Here is a 15,023-nt window from a genome sequence, read left to right as displayed (position 1 = left end):
TCTCCCTCTCTCTAATGAAAAATCACTTAATGTTCCAATAAATCTCAATGAAAATTTAGGCAAAAGAAATGCTTCGTATGTTAACAATGGCTCTCATACAACAACTAAAATTGCAGCCGCTTAATATTAAAAATTGTGGAAAATATCGTATGCAACAAAACAAAACAAATGGAACAAAATCGTTCTGTTGCTATACGTTTATTTATCGTCTGCCAAGTATTGCTTGTGTTTGCTCGTATGTTAGCTTTTATAACTGTATGTTAGCAAGAACTGATTTTGTTTTATTATTTTTAGAACACGAATATGACGAATCAAAGAACATTTTTATTTTAATGTCTGAGGCATGTGAAATTACAAAACGTTTTCTTCGACTTTATTTGAAATAAAGTATGGTTATTTTCCTCAAGTAATGGTTTTAAGTCTCTCTTGCGCTGAAGGACGCCCGAAGATAAATTTTTGAGATGCGATAATTCCCAATTTTGCCGATTGATAAAATACGACCTGGCACGCATATCTACATCTGATGAGAAGCGACTAGGAATTATTTTTAAAAATGCAATATAGTCTCTAAATTTGGAGGGAATAATAAAGGATTTTTTTGAGAGGCCACACCTCCAATCGGGGCGCAATTGCTTGCGCTTAGTTGAGTTTTAAAAAAATCGTGAAAACGGTTTTTGCGTCTTGATGCCAATTTTGGCAGCGATTCATTTTGGTTCCATTATTCGAGCAATGGTTATGGACCGGTATAGATGCACAATGCAGCGATAATACCAATTACAGCTAATCACCACTGATTAAAAAAATCCTCTTATTTAGCAAATAAACATGTTTGCACCATAAAGCTTAAGTAATATAGATTTCAGCAATGCAAAAAAAGATGAAAATGGAAAATTTTGCAGTCACTGCCGTATACGTTGCTACGGCAGAACGGTTATGGGCAAAAAATTTCAAAGATGCAAATAAATGAAAATCAAAAAATTTGCAGTTACTGCCGTTTGCCTGCCCACGGGAGAAAGTTTCCGTTCTTCCGTGTGCAGGTAAAGAGCAGTAAGTGCCTTCTGCCGATTACCTGCAAAATGTACCGATAAAAGCAGTTACTGCTGTTTGCCTGCCCACGGGAGAAAGTTTTCGTTCTGCCATGGGCAGGTAAAGAGCAGTAAGTACATACTGCCGACTTCCCGCAAAATGTTGCGAAAAAAGCAGTTACTGCTTATTACCGTTGGTTGAAAAAAATGCTTTTTTTTTTTCTGCAGCAACCTCTACCATAAAACTATAGCAATATAGATATCAAAAATGCAAAAAAAAATGAAAATCGAAAAATCTGCAGTTACTGCCGTTTACCTGCACACGGCAGAGTAGTTAACAAGACACTGAAAATATAAAAATACATCCTTACTTCATTTTCAACAAATAATTGGTCTCCGGTCATCTGTTTCAAACACGTTTTACGTTTGAGTGCTTTTTTCTTAGCTGTTCACAGCTGAAGTGGTTTCAGGCTGACGATTCAATGCTCCACAAGTACACCATATTTGTTAGATACCATAATTTATTGTATAATCTATACAGGAGCTGTGCATTTAATCAAAATAAAAAACGAATGTTTGGAGTACTTATAGTTACGTACTGACATAATTTTAAATTATTTATGCGAACATAATTATTTAAAAAGTCTACAATTTTTTTTTTTTTTTGGATAATCTGGAGACTCGGATAAACTAGGTTAAACAGTATTTATATATATTGCGGGCAATGCTGTGCAATATAAGCAAGTCTGATATATAATTACGTTAAAAAAAATTTCTCGGTTGTGTTTGGAAATCGATTAAGAACGCTCATTATTATTAATTCATTACATAATTAAACTTTTAAATCACTAAATCACTTCATCAGAGAGTGCACCAAGAGAAAATTTATTTCTGAAATTATTGAAAATCTCTTATTTAGAAAACCTTTCATGGTCTTTCACAGTGATGTTTATTGAAAAAATGTTTTAATAGAAAGGGAAAAAATGCTTAATCTCGCGGAGAATAAAGAGGGCACGTGAATTGAGCAATAAAACCTCTTCGTAGTCTGATCACGTACGTAAGCTTTTAGTAGCAATTGTCGTAAAACAAGTCCTCTAACTTGCTTCAATGGAATGTATTTTATTCACTTCATTGGCCATCAAACGATTGGCAAGAGAACTTTTGATGGGATATGAATAAAATTAAAAAATAAAGATAAGTTTAGTCCTGTAATTAGAAATTCAAATTACCTTTTCTTGATGATTGATTTTGATTGATTGGTGACACGATTCAAAAATGATATGTAAATGGAGATGTGCATTAAATGACAAAAACAATCAAAGTTTATGAAGAATGGGAATAGTAGTTAGTAGTATAGATGATAATCGGGAAGTTCTTGCAAAATTAGTCTTAAACGAGCTGATGTCATCACATGACTTCCTTTTACTAAAATTTAACGTCATTTTCTCATTATTGGCAGTTTTAATGTGATTCAATAGTTTACTCTCTAAATATCACCAACAGTGGCTAAATTAAAACCAGATTTTAAAAAAAAAATAAAATTTAAAAAAAAAAATCGCCAAATTTGTCGCCGTTGGCGACAAAACTTGGCGAGCAAAAGACTTACGATATATCACCAAGTGTCCGCCAAATTATAACACCACTTGAGTTTACATCGAAATTAACAATGATTTCCCTCCAAAAAGGGACAAAAGACCCCCTTAGGAGGATCCGAATGCAACCAAAAAGGGAGGTGCACAACTAGACCCCACTAGGAGGCTAAGTACAAAATTTCAACTTTCTAGGACATTCCGTTCATGAGTTATGCGACATACATACACACATACACAGACACGCACAGACATACGTACATACAGACGTCACGAGAAAATTCGTCGTAATTAACTCGGGGATCGTCAAAATGGATATTTCGGGTGTCTGTACGTTCTTAGGCATATATCCACGTGTGACCGGGTTGAAAAATAAACTCAACATTCATTCGGGAGTGAGTAAAATGGAAATTAAAGTCGAATTTTTGGTGAAATTTTTTTCGCGAATACAATACTTCCTTTTTTGTAAAAGGAAGTAAAATATTTAAATTGTGTACATGGAATTTTAGATCAATTTTCCAGCAACACACGAATCACAAAATATTGTAAAGCAGATTTGCACAAACTGAAATTTTTATAGTTCAAAAAACTCATAACAATTACCGACAGAATGTGTTTAATGCTAAACATGTAGCTTCTGTTTTTGAAGTTACAATTCTTTCAGCGCAATGAGAGTGAAACTTCAACGTTAAAAGAGAGTATCATTAGCAGTGACGTCATAATTTTGAGATGTCAACATAGCTTTTTAACCCATCCAGTAAAAACTACAAGAACTTGCTTTTCAGCTTCTTCATTTTATTACTTCCACACCTGTTTATTCCTTCTGAAAATGTTTCCCCTCCAATAAAATTGCTATTCAGAAGGGAAAAAATCTGCGGGATTTGAAAGAGGTTTTTTTATACAAAGAAAAATGGTTGTGACCAAAAATATTTTTAACACGAGAGTATTTCAAACATTACAAATCGGAATTATGCCTCAAGAATGTAGTCAAGCATATTGTATTCTAAATAAAAATCTCTCATGGAAAGTGAAAAAAAAAAGCAATAGGAATTTTTAATTACATTTGAATGTATTTTTCATCCATTCATCATTTGTCAACCATTCTAAAAGTTAAAAACCGAAATGGTCCGGGGAAAGAAAATATCTCTTCTTTCCCAGCCATCGTTCCGATCTCCCTTAAAAATGTAGTTTTTTTTTTATCTTCGCATGGAATTGATCATTATTATGATCTTAAATATATTCGTTATTTCGTTTAATCCAAACTAAACTTTATTGCTCTAAAGATATCAAGAAGTATTTTCACGTCGTGAAAAAAGTACTAGCTATACCTCTATTGTGAAAATGTGAAATCATTCATTTCCAGAAACATCCAGGGGTCCCGATACAGGTCACGAGAGGTCACTCTGACCTCCAAAAAAATTTCCTTACTCGGCAATTTTGTCTGACGATTCTTCAAAATTATCATCATTCGGCAAAATTATCATTGTTCGACAAAATTTGGAGTTCCATGCGCGAAATTGAGAATTTTCGCCCTTCCAAAACTCAAGTTCGGAGCGCCCCGGGAAGCACCTAAAGCAATATGCACAATATACAGTTTTTAAAGCAAAAGGCAAAGCATTAATCTTGGTCTAAGAGGAGTAAAGGAGCACACATAAATATAAAATTATAAGTTATAAGCAATAAAGCAATAAGTTATAAAGCAATATCTATATTTTCTATAGATTTTTTTTTTGCATAGGAGGAAGTGCATCAATATATGTATTAGGCATAATTTCAAATTTATTTAACACTTTTTAAACAAGCAGGGAGAGTAATGGCTGAGTTTTCTTTTTATGAGAAAATACTGATATTGAAAAAACCGTAGCAACAACTAAGGAATTTCTGTTTCCGTTAAAAAGGTTGGATTTTTTAATGGTAGCGGATCCGCAATCTTAAGGGTAGGTAGTAAAGGAACAATCATCTTTTTTTAAAAAATTATTTATATAAAGAATGGCCTTGTGAACTCTAAATGATGAAAATGCTGTCTCAAAATGCTTTTCTGATTTTTTGGTTTCATCGTCAGACAAATACTTTGAGGCAACATTTCAAAAATATTTTACCTTGGAACTTGGGGTTATGCGTAATCATGATCTTTAACTCAAAATACAAGGTTTCTACATTATGTTCTGAAACGAAATCAGCATGATAATTTTCATATTCTTTATGAAAGGGCTATCATATACATTCAGAACTGGAAGGGAAGTGTTAAACTACTCAAACTGTTTTTAAATTCAAGGTTTAAAAAAATGAAAGAAAATTTCAACGGACGACTTTTGACTACAGCAGGCGATAACGTGAAAAGTTTTTAATTTTGGACTAACACCAAAAAGAAGCTTTTCGATAAGTTTAAACGCATGTTACATCAGAAAACGTTTATGAACTAGAAAAACTGTTTTGAAAATGTAAAATTATAGCAGGCAGTTGTATTAGAAAGTGAAATTTTGAATTAAACCAATTTAAACACTTAATTTTCTATTGTTAAATGCATTGCCTCCACTGTCAAAAAAAAGAATAAAATAAGAAATTTTTTATCGCTTTAATACAGTTCGAGTTAGTTTGGCACAACATTTTCGATTAAAACTTTAACAGTTTGAATTTAACATAAAACGTATTTATTATGCTACACTTGTTGGAGCAAATATTTTATCCTAAGTTGGTCATAAGAAAATTGAACTCTGAAATTTTAAATGATATCCACTTGGTTTTATGTGTTAAATAAAAAATGTCTTAAAATTTGAAACTCGTACCACCTTCTCAGAAAATTTAAACTTTTCTTTATAATATTTCTTACTCAATTAATAACTATCATAATTTGAAAATAGTTTCATTCCGGTGTTTTCTTAAATATGTTGGCCGTAACTTAAAAAAAAAAAGTAGCAAGCACTACTTATCTCTAATTAGCTACGCAAGCAGGAAGCGAAAGATTAAACGAACTGTCTTAAAACTGATGATCTAGTAACCTAATCGTGTCACTCACAATTTTTCAAAAGAAATCAACTGAAGTCACACTTTCTTCAAAAGACGATTATGGAAAACCAAAATAAAAAAGTCTACTCAGAAAGTAATCTGTAAACCATCCATCAGATGGAAATTACTAAGCGTCAACCCCAAATCTGAATCACACAATCTGTTTCTCTGATTAACTGTCCTCAATTGCGCTTATGGTAAACACTCAAACATGATTTAATTAAGAACTATTTACGTGTCTGGAAATGATGGATATTAAGTGTTCATCAATTTGGCATACTTATAGTTTAGTTTAGCATTTTTTTTTTATGGCAAAATTGTTGATATGCTGGCAAACTGTCAAATGCAAATTATCAGTAATATCTATGGAGCGTATTTTTTCATTAAATCAAATGCGACACTGAGGAATGTTAAATCCTAGTGAAAGAGGAAGTAAGGAAGAAGACCAAAACTGCTTAGAGTGATAGGTTAAACAACTTTAACACCCCAGGGAAAATGTTTTGCTGTCATGTAGACATTGATGAACTGTTTAGAGAAGCTCACCTAACTGGAAATTTTTCGGGTGGGCTAATACATTGCGTCACGATGCGTATTATTATTATCATATGGGATGTGTTAAATTTTTCGAGGGAAAAGTTTTTGATATTACGTAGACATCGATGAACTGTTTAGAGTAGCTCACCTAGTTGGAATTTTTTTAGAGGGACATTGTGTTACGATGCATATTATTATTCTTACTATGGGAGATATTAATTTTTTTGAGGGAAAATGTTTTGCTATCATGTAAAGCATTGAAGAAATGTTTAGAGAAGCTGACACAGCGGGAATTTTACGGGTGGACTAATACATTGCATTACGATGCATATTTTTATTATGTTTAGGGAGCCATCCATTATTTTGAAATTTTACCCTAAAAAATACATAGCTATGCAGAACTATCTGAAGGAAAAATTTCCATGTATATGAAACTCCCATGTATATGAAGAAAAAAAATCCATGTATATTATTGGCTATCCGTTTAACCAATCGAGTAAAAGTTTCAGACATGGCTGTTTACAGGCATGTGCTGGAGATTGCAATGATTTCAAAGAACGCAGAGCTCGTGATTACGGTTACAGTGAGATAGTTTAAAAATTTTCGGATAGAAGCATAAACTTTTTTACTGCTCGAATTGGTCGGTGTATAGAAAAAGCACTAATGGCTAATAAAATTGGTCTCATGATTGAAGAGTCCTCAAAAGTGATCTTTCTGATTCTGAGAGTTTTTCATCTCAGTTGGAGCTAACGCTTGAAAGGAAGATGCAATATTTTTGGCATAGTGCATTTTAATTCTGGCAAAAAAAAAAAAAAAAAAAGAAGAAGAAGAAATCTTACGTTCATAGCTTTGGAAGTTTTTGGATTTAACGTATGTTACAATATAGAATGAGTAAGTTAAAAGCATAATTTTTATTTCCCCAAAAAAATTCCTGGCCTGAGCTACAGCCTGCCAAAAATGGCAGCGTATGTGCCATTTCTCACTTGCGACTTCCGACAAAAATTTCAAACTGCTTTATCCCCGGAACGGTGCACAATATTCTGTTGCGTTTTTTTTTTTTTTTTTGATAGGTAATAATTTTTTCTAAAGGTGATATGCAGCATTTGGAAATATGAGTTTAATTGTTTTACTACAGCCAGCGTTTTGAAAAAAGTTTTCAAATCAATTTTCCATTTTTCTTTTACGAAAACCCTAATTTCAAAAAATTTTGCCTTTTTTACTGTTGATCGGTACTATTAAATATTACATTCCCTGAAAAGAAGAGCTTCCACTTTTGAGTCGAATAGGTTTTAAAGGCTTTGAAAAACTGAGGATTTTTCGGAAACTGTTTAAGATTGTCTTGAAAATTTAAAATTTTATGTAATGACAAGTAGCCAGTAGATGTTTTTAATTTAGTAATATAGCCCCATTTCCAGTTTTAGTCTATTTGTGACACCCATTCTCATTTATTTACAATTTAGCTTTTTGTTATTTAGGAAATGAAATATTTAATCAATACTTCCGACAGCGCAGAAACTACAACCATAACTTATAAACATAAACCTGCTTTGAACAGTAGAAAGTATTCATAACCGAGACGACCTAGTTTTTCTCAATTCCTCTTATTTAATTACACTAGAACCAATGGTTTCTCTGATCTAGCTAATGCTTATTTTTCGCATTACAATATTTGTAGATACTACCGGAAGCAACTTCAGCCTCTAGGGAGTCATCTAGTGACTAACCATCCACTTCATTGGCAATGGTGATATTTCAGACGCAATCAAGGGAGTCACAAATGGATTCAAACCGTTTCGTTTATTAAGTTTCGTTTCAGTCATATCAGTATTGCCGACCGAACATTTCCCATGAGTCTTAAATATGTCCAGAAATATCTGCCTAATCTTTTCCATGTGCTGAATATTACGAGAAGAGTGGTAAAAAATTACGGCCAAAAGCTTCTGTTGAGAAGAAATAACACATTAGCATTTCTCTGTGCATTAAAAGTTATATTATATAAATATAGACTAAAGTGAATTTTGATATTTGTTTCATTTATTAATTTTTTTCTGTTTAAGGAACGATATATAAATAGGCTCATGTTTTTCAAAAGATAAAATTCGGATTTGTTTTTTTTCAGAAACCTATTACTTTATTAAAAGTTATTTTACTTTGTCTGAAAGCTCCAGATTGGCAACGCCCCAATGCCCATTGATTTAAAAAAAAAGAAAAGAAAAAACACAATAAGTTTTGCTAACGAATAAGTTATTTATTTTCAATTTTTATTTTCAATTATTTTGTATGTTCATGAAAGTTTATGTCAGCTGTTAGCTTACATTTCAGGAAAAAAAAATAAGGAAATAATTTTTATGTAAAAAAAGAAAAAGCGTGACATTACTTCAACTAAAAATATCCCTTAAACGTCAAAAATAAATCATTTTAGCCTATAACCCTGCTTATAACCCTTTGTCCGAATAACTTTTAAGGGAAAAATTAGACTGGAACAAAGCACCTTTATTCAAAATAACTTCATGTGCACACCGCAGTCCCGCGTAACATTTCTTGATGCGAGCATTTTTTTCTCAAACTGGAATATCTCAAAAAAAAAAAATAAATAAATAAATAAATAAATAAATAAAATTTTCAAACGTAGGATAAAATATTGGTATTTTTAAAGCTATACTTGGAACAGTTCAAGATCATTTAACATTGGCGTCTACAAGCGAAGTTCAAAGTTTAAAGTTTAGAAATCATTAACATTGTATTTTTGCACCAAAAAGGCAAAAGAAATGCCTGAAAAGGGGGTGGAAGGAATATTCATTCTATATCACCTACCTATTTGGCGCAAAGTGCCGAGAAGAAGAAATGCCTGAAAAATGAAAAAAAAAAAAAGTGAGTAGAAGAAGAAAACCAAAACCGTATGCATAACGTTGAACGGTAAAAATTAGAATTGGTTGACTGATTGAATGGTCACATTAAACCTACAAATCCTGAAAATTAAAATTTAAAAAAGTGTATTTTTGCTCATTAAAGAAGCCGTAAACTGTTATTTTTACTTGCGCAAGTCATAGCAAAAAAGTAAATATTTTGTTTCGCTGTCACTTCAATCTTTTTGTTCCCAATTGATAGAGTAATTATTACTTTTTGTTTTGTTTAGCAACGGTTAAACTCATAGACATGGGAAGCGGTTCGATAGCGAACCGGTTCTCATGTCTATGGTTAAACTGCAACAACTTTTTCTTGTCGAATAAATAAGTACAATTTTATTACTTATTGCTTCAAATTAAGTGTCTGTAAAAAGTTACGTACAAAAGTTGGTCCTATTTTATTGGGTTTTTTTAACAGTTCAGATAAAAAATTTCAGATTAGGAACATGTTCCCCCAAATAATTCTGAGATACATATTTTTCATACCAGGGGTGTCGACTCAGGAGGCACTGCGGATCTCGAAATGGTTGTGGTATTGAGTAGATTCACCACAAGTAAACCAATAAATGGAGAAGAAGAAATAAAAGATAAAAGTCAAGTTTTTCTTCCTATTTGTTTAAACAATAGAATAGACCCTTCTTTTCATCAATTTTGATCCAAGCAAAGATTTCACAAAGAATTAAAATACATAAAATCAAAATTAGCAAAATTTCTTGAGTAAGATTTCAAATACTATTACAATTAACATATTTCTCTGCTATTACAATTAACATCATAACTTTAAAACACTTAATACAATAACTTCTACAGAGAAGATGAAATAGGGGAGAGCAAGGCACAGTGGGACAGTTTTTTTTTTTTTTTTCTTTAATTCTAGTTTTATATAAATGATAGTTGCAGGGAATGATTGCTATGATTTTTTTCTATAATGTATCCTCATTCATTTCTATTTGAAAAAATTAAATGTGCCCAATGTGGGAGCACAGTGGGACAGGGTTAGGAGCATAATGGGGCATCGAGAAATGCACAATTAGAATCAGCTTTTTTCTGACAAATGTATTATTACAAAATTCAGATTGAAATTACAGTACACAGAAAATATTAAAGCAGTTTTTAAGAAACAGTATCATTAAACAAGTTAAAATTATAAACCACATTTGAAATTTGAAGCATTTTTCCGAAATAATGCTTGAGGCAATGAAAATACCGAAGGAACATTAACCAAAATATTAAAATTAAAACAAAACTGGAAGGGTAGTATATAAAAGATAATAAATACATTTTAGACTGAAAAAATATCAATCAGACGTATTCAGGAATCTCTATAGGGAGTTTTTAATCGTCGTATTTTGGAGAACTAATTTTCCATGAATTCCTAGTTCCAATTTTTATTTTTATTTTTTTTTTTCTGTTCAATTAAAGATAACAATATTATTATATTTTCGATTACGGAAAAAATTTAGAAAATGAATAAAGATTTCAATTTATTTGAAGAATGTTTAAATGTCATTAAAGTTACTGTTTGTATGATACCTCATTAAAACTAATGACCATAATTTATTTAACGTTAAATCTAGGTGTTGAAAAATGTATTTACTTTGCATTATCTTAAAACATGCTTATTTTACAATGAATTATGTTGACGAGGAAGCAGTGGAACGCTGTCCCACTGTACCCTCAAAGCAGTATTTTTAAAACAAAACTCAGAAACTGAACAAATTTTATTTCTAGGGGGGAAAACATAATGTAATTGAGAAATTTGTAGCTTTAAGTTAATGCATTGATATTCAGCATTGAAAAATAATTTGCAACTGAAATTCAAAAATTAAAATCTACCTTATCTACATGACACTGACAGTAGAGGTAAAGATGACTGCAACTTTCTTGAAAAGTGAAATGTTGAAGTAGCCAGTTTCCACAGTGTTGTCATACAAGTTAATTAAACTGTGGATTTTTTTTCAGGTTTGTAAGGATTTGAATTGTAGGAAAATATTTTTTCCTACTGCACCCTGGTCTCCCCTACAGTTATTTAAAAAAATAAAGCAGGGATCACAAATTATCTAAAGTTTTTCATTGCTCAGGAACTTTTTTTAAATAATAAGCGTCAGAGCAAATATTTTTTTTTCTAAATAAGACTATAAATATACCTCTATTATTTATGAATGTAACAAAAACAATACAAAGTAACGAACAATATGTAAAAGATTACCTTTGCGGTAACTGCACAAATTTACAAAACCAACACTAAGAGACTCAAATTGGTAATGAAAATTGCATACACGTGTTCCGGAATTACAAGGAGTCTTCTTCAGGGCAGGATGTCCTGCCAAACGAGAAAAATGCCGAAAAATTAAGATAATTTTTGACAAATGTTTTAACTAACAATAAAAATCGATTGGAAAAACTGGTAGTTAAAAACTTAAAAAGATCTACAAAAATGAGACAATATTTTTTAAAATTTAGTTTTACACACATTTGTAGCTTCAATCTGTGAATCCAATCAATAAACCACAGTTTAAGGAGTAAAACCAATTTAACGTTAAAAAGGAACCATTCAATCAAAACTGGCCGTAGAAGAACTTTTCATTAATGCAAAATGACGTCACTTCCTAAGTGAATTCTTACCAAATAAATAGGGAGTAAGGCAACTGTTTTCAATTAGCTGATTCCTATTTTGAGACTAGTTTCATGTCTTTATCTTCCGCGGAGTATAAGAACAGCTCTTCAACAACAACAAAAAAAAAAAAAAAGCCTCATTGCTCCCTAGCAAGCTACATGAATAACGCAAGCTAAATAACGAAGTAATTTCATGACCTGCTAAAAAAACTCAAAGCAATTCATGAGAAATTAGTGAAACAGTTTCGAAATTTCTAGTTGAGCTTATCAAGAATCCAAATTCATACGAAAAGTTCCGTACTCAACGATTTTGACCTTTACTTGCACTTCAAACGTCACCAGGATTTTTTTTTTTTTTTTTTTATTAGTAAATGGATAATGTATTTCTAAATATATCAATTTACTATGTCACTGATTTGAACTTATATTTCAATGACGAAGCAAAGAGATGTTTATCTAATCTACATGTTCAATTTTGCTAAGCTTTTCAGGATCAGTGTAGTATCTGAGTTTCCATTTTCCGTGCAACCTGTAACAATGTTTAAGTCTTTTGTAAGCAATAAAAGAACTCCCAATAGCCACAAAAAGTTCCCAAATATTCCCATCACAACTCGCTCACACACACACGCACTACCATTCGCGGACACACCTCCTCGGACATCTGACCAACGGTCCATGACTTTCGTTGTCATGGCAATTGATGCTAGCCCGGCCACTTTAGCAAGATCCTACATGGGCCGACAAACACATTTCAAAAACTTTGAATGAGTAAGGAACAATCTCTGATGGTGAGTTTAAAATGTAGGTCTACTATATATTTAGTCTTTGAATGGAATATTTATTTGTTAATGAATATTATTTGGATGACATTTTGAAAAGTTGGGATTGTATTCGCGGAAACCATGCATTATGATATTATTGACTGTAAAATTGTTTTGCAGTTAATTTGATGAATAATCTTTTACAAGTTTTGCCAGCACATTTTATAATCATTTTATAAATGCGATTTCTGGATAATGCTACTAAAAATGGATTAAGGTTATTGTCGTACTATGCTAAAAATTTCGTTTCTTCTGAAAAATTTCAATTATAAAATTATCATAAAAATGTGATTATAAACTTCATTATTGCAGAATCTGAATGATAGATCTAATAAATTTGAATGTTTTGTGAAACGCGCACAATAAATTTTCAAATAATTGTTACAAATAAGGGTTTTTAATCGACTTGTAGGCATTCTTGTCTGAAGAGCACTATTAAACTCTCACCCACTAAGAACAAAATACTAGTAGATTGCATGTAGATTTTCCTTTCATTTTGGTGCACGTTATTTAACTATGAAATAAATTTAACGGATTGAAAATTCTTTGAAATATGATTTTTCTTTTTTGTTTGCTGAGCAAAAGAAAGCCGAGCAATATTTCTAAATGCAAAGCTAAATGTTTTTCAGTTACGTGAGACCAAAAACAAAGCGCCACTCTGAACTAGTGAAAATATTGCTTAAATTGAAGGAAAATATTATTTGCAAATGTTTGCAAGCATCGCCTAATGTTTGTACCTTAATGTATCAAAATATGACTAGTAGAAGACATGGTTCTTTGTTAGCATTATTTAAAATCTTGCATCTTAGAAATAACACGTATCGGATTTAATTTTTATTTTTCAATTGTAATATATGAAATGCAACTGGGCTTTTTTTTTTTATCGTTAAATACGTGTATGCGATAATTATAACTGAACTGTAATTCTACCTGTATTCCATAAGCGAAACTAAACTGGGTCACTTTTGATCAATAAACATAGAAAAATTATGCTTCGGGTTTATATGCCACCCTATGAAAATTTTGCCTGAAATAATTGTTGACGAAGCAGATTTTATTTTACAAATAAGGATATAAATTTTCATTTGGGATTTAAAAATACAGTGAAGCACCGTTTATACGTTTCTCTTTTATACGTTTTTATCAATTATACGTTTTTAAAATTATTCCCTGCAAAGTCTAATACACATTAACCTATATCTATTATACGTTTTTTCGTTTCTACGCTTTTTTCATACAGTCCCCTCAAAAACGTATGAACGGTGCTTCACTGTACATGCAATATTTCTATTCATATTTTATTTGGACTTCGTTTTCAACGTTAGCCCCCCACTCAGCGTTTCCGACAGGCAAAATGATTTTCAGGTTTTATTCCGCCTACATTTTAAGTCTCAGATTCAGCATTAGAGATTTCGTTTTTCAGCTCTAGATTTTGTTTATGACGCATTTCATGACCAAGATATAATTTTACTATTTTCAGATGTGATTTTTGATTCTATCGCGCGAGCCCGCGAAGTTTACTTTTATAATCCTCTACATGTTTCTCTTCTATGTATTTTGAATTGGTATTTATGAATTTATTCGTAATTTCGTTACCATTTTCAGAAGTGATCTAGTTTCATTCGGATTTTTTCTTTTCTTTTTTTTTTCATGTGCTTTCCATATGTTTTTACTTAAAAAAATTCAGTGAATATCTTCTCAATTTTATCTTAAGAAAACTTGGGGCAAAAAAGTGACCGGACAGTTTTTAAAATTGAAAGAGTAATTACGAATGATTGTATTGAATATTTAGTAGTAAATGTTTGTTGCGCAAATATATTTTTCAGAACTTTTTTTTGGGGCTAAAATAAGGAAAATTTTGAACTGTAAGAACTTGTCATAAGTTACTGAAATCAAAGCTAAATATCAGTTAAAATTAGTAAAATGTTATAATTACATATGCATACCTGCTATTTTATTTGTTATACATACATTGATAAAAAAAGAACAATTATTACTTTTAAAAGATTTTCCCCCACAGAACCAATCGGTATGATAAGTAAATTTAATAAAACATTTTATGGTTATTTTTACATTTCTGAAATTTAACTACAAAAATATTTTGGGAAAGCTTCAGTGATTTTTACCTTTTTTTCTGGAATTAGTATAATACTATACAGTGCAAATGAATAGCGTATTATATGTACAACGTAAAACGGAGAGCTTCTTGAATATATAATTCTATAAATTTCATTGTAATGTATTTCTTCATTTCATTATGGTTGGATCTTACATTTAACCTACAAATAAGAACTTTATCAATTTAATATCTTATTCTTTGGGCAACCACCAGTGATTTAATCAAAAGTTTCTCTTTTTGTGATGTTTCAATAATGTTGGAAAGTTGCTTAATGATTTTGTTAAAAAAAAAAAAAGACTGATATGGTGTTGCAAAATCACAAGTACAAGCACTATTTTTAAAAAAAGGAAGAAAAGGAAAATACATAAAAAGGAATCCAGAACAGTTAAAGCTTTTCAGGGGGATAT

The 15,023-nt window shown here is 31.2% G+C and overlaps 1 protein-coding gene across 1 annotated transcript in view; it reads right to left on the bottom strand.

Annotated features, from left to right (window-relative positions):
• Positions 1-12,368, bottom strand: part of LOC129231684 (transmembrane protease serine 2-like) — a 33,175-nt gene extending 20,807 nt beyond the window's left edge. The window contains exon 1 of the mRNA XM_054866047.1: positions 12,326-12,368. Coding sequence (XP_054722022.1) covers positions 12,326-12,368 — 43 coding nt within the window. The remainder of the gene's footprint in view (positions 1-12,325) is intronic.
• Positions 12,369-15,023: the final 2,655 nt, after the last annotated feature.

The sequence above is a fragment of the Uloborus diversus genome, chromosome 10 (assembly GCF_026930045.1).
Source record: "Uloborus diversus isolate 005 chromosome 10, Udiv.v.3.1, whole genome shotgun sequence".
NCBI lineage: Eukaryota > Metazoa > Arthropoda > Arachnida > Araneae > Uloboridae > Uloborus > Uloborus diversus.
This window is presented reverse-complemented; position numbering and strand designations above follow the sequence as displayed.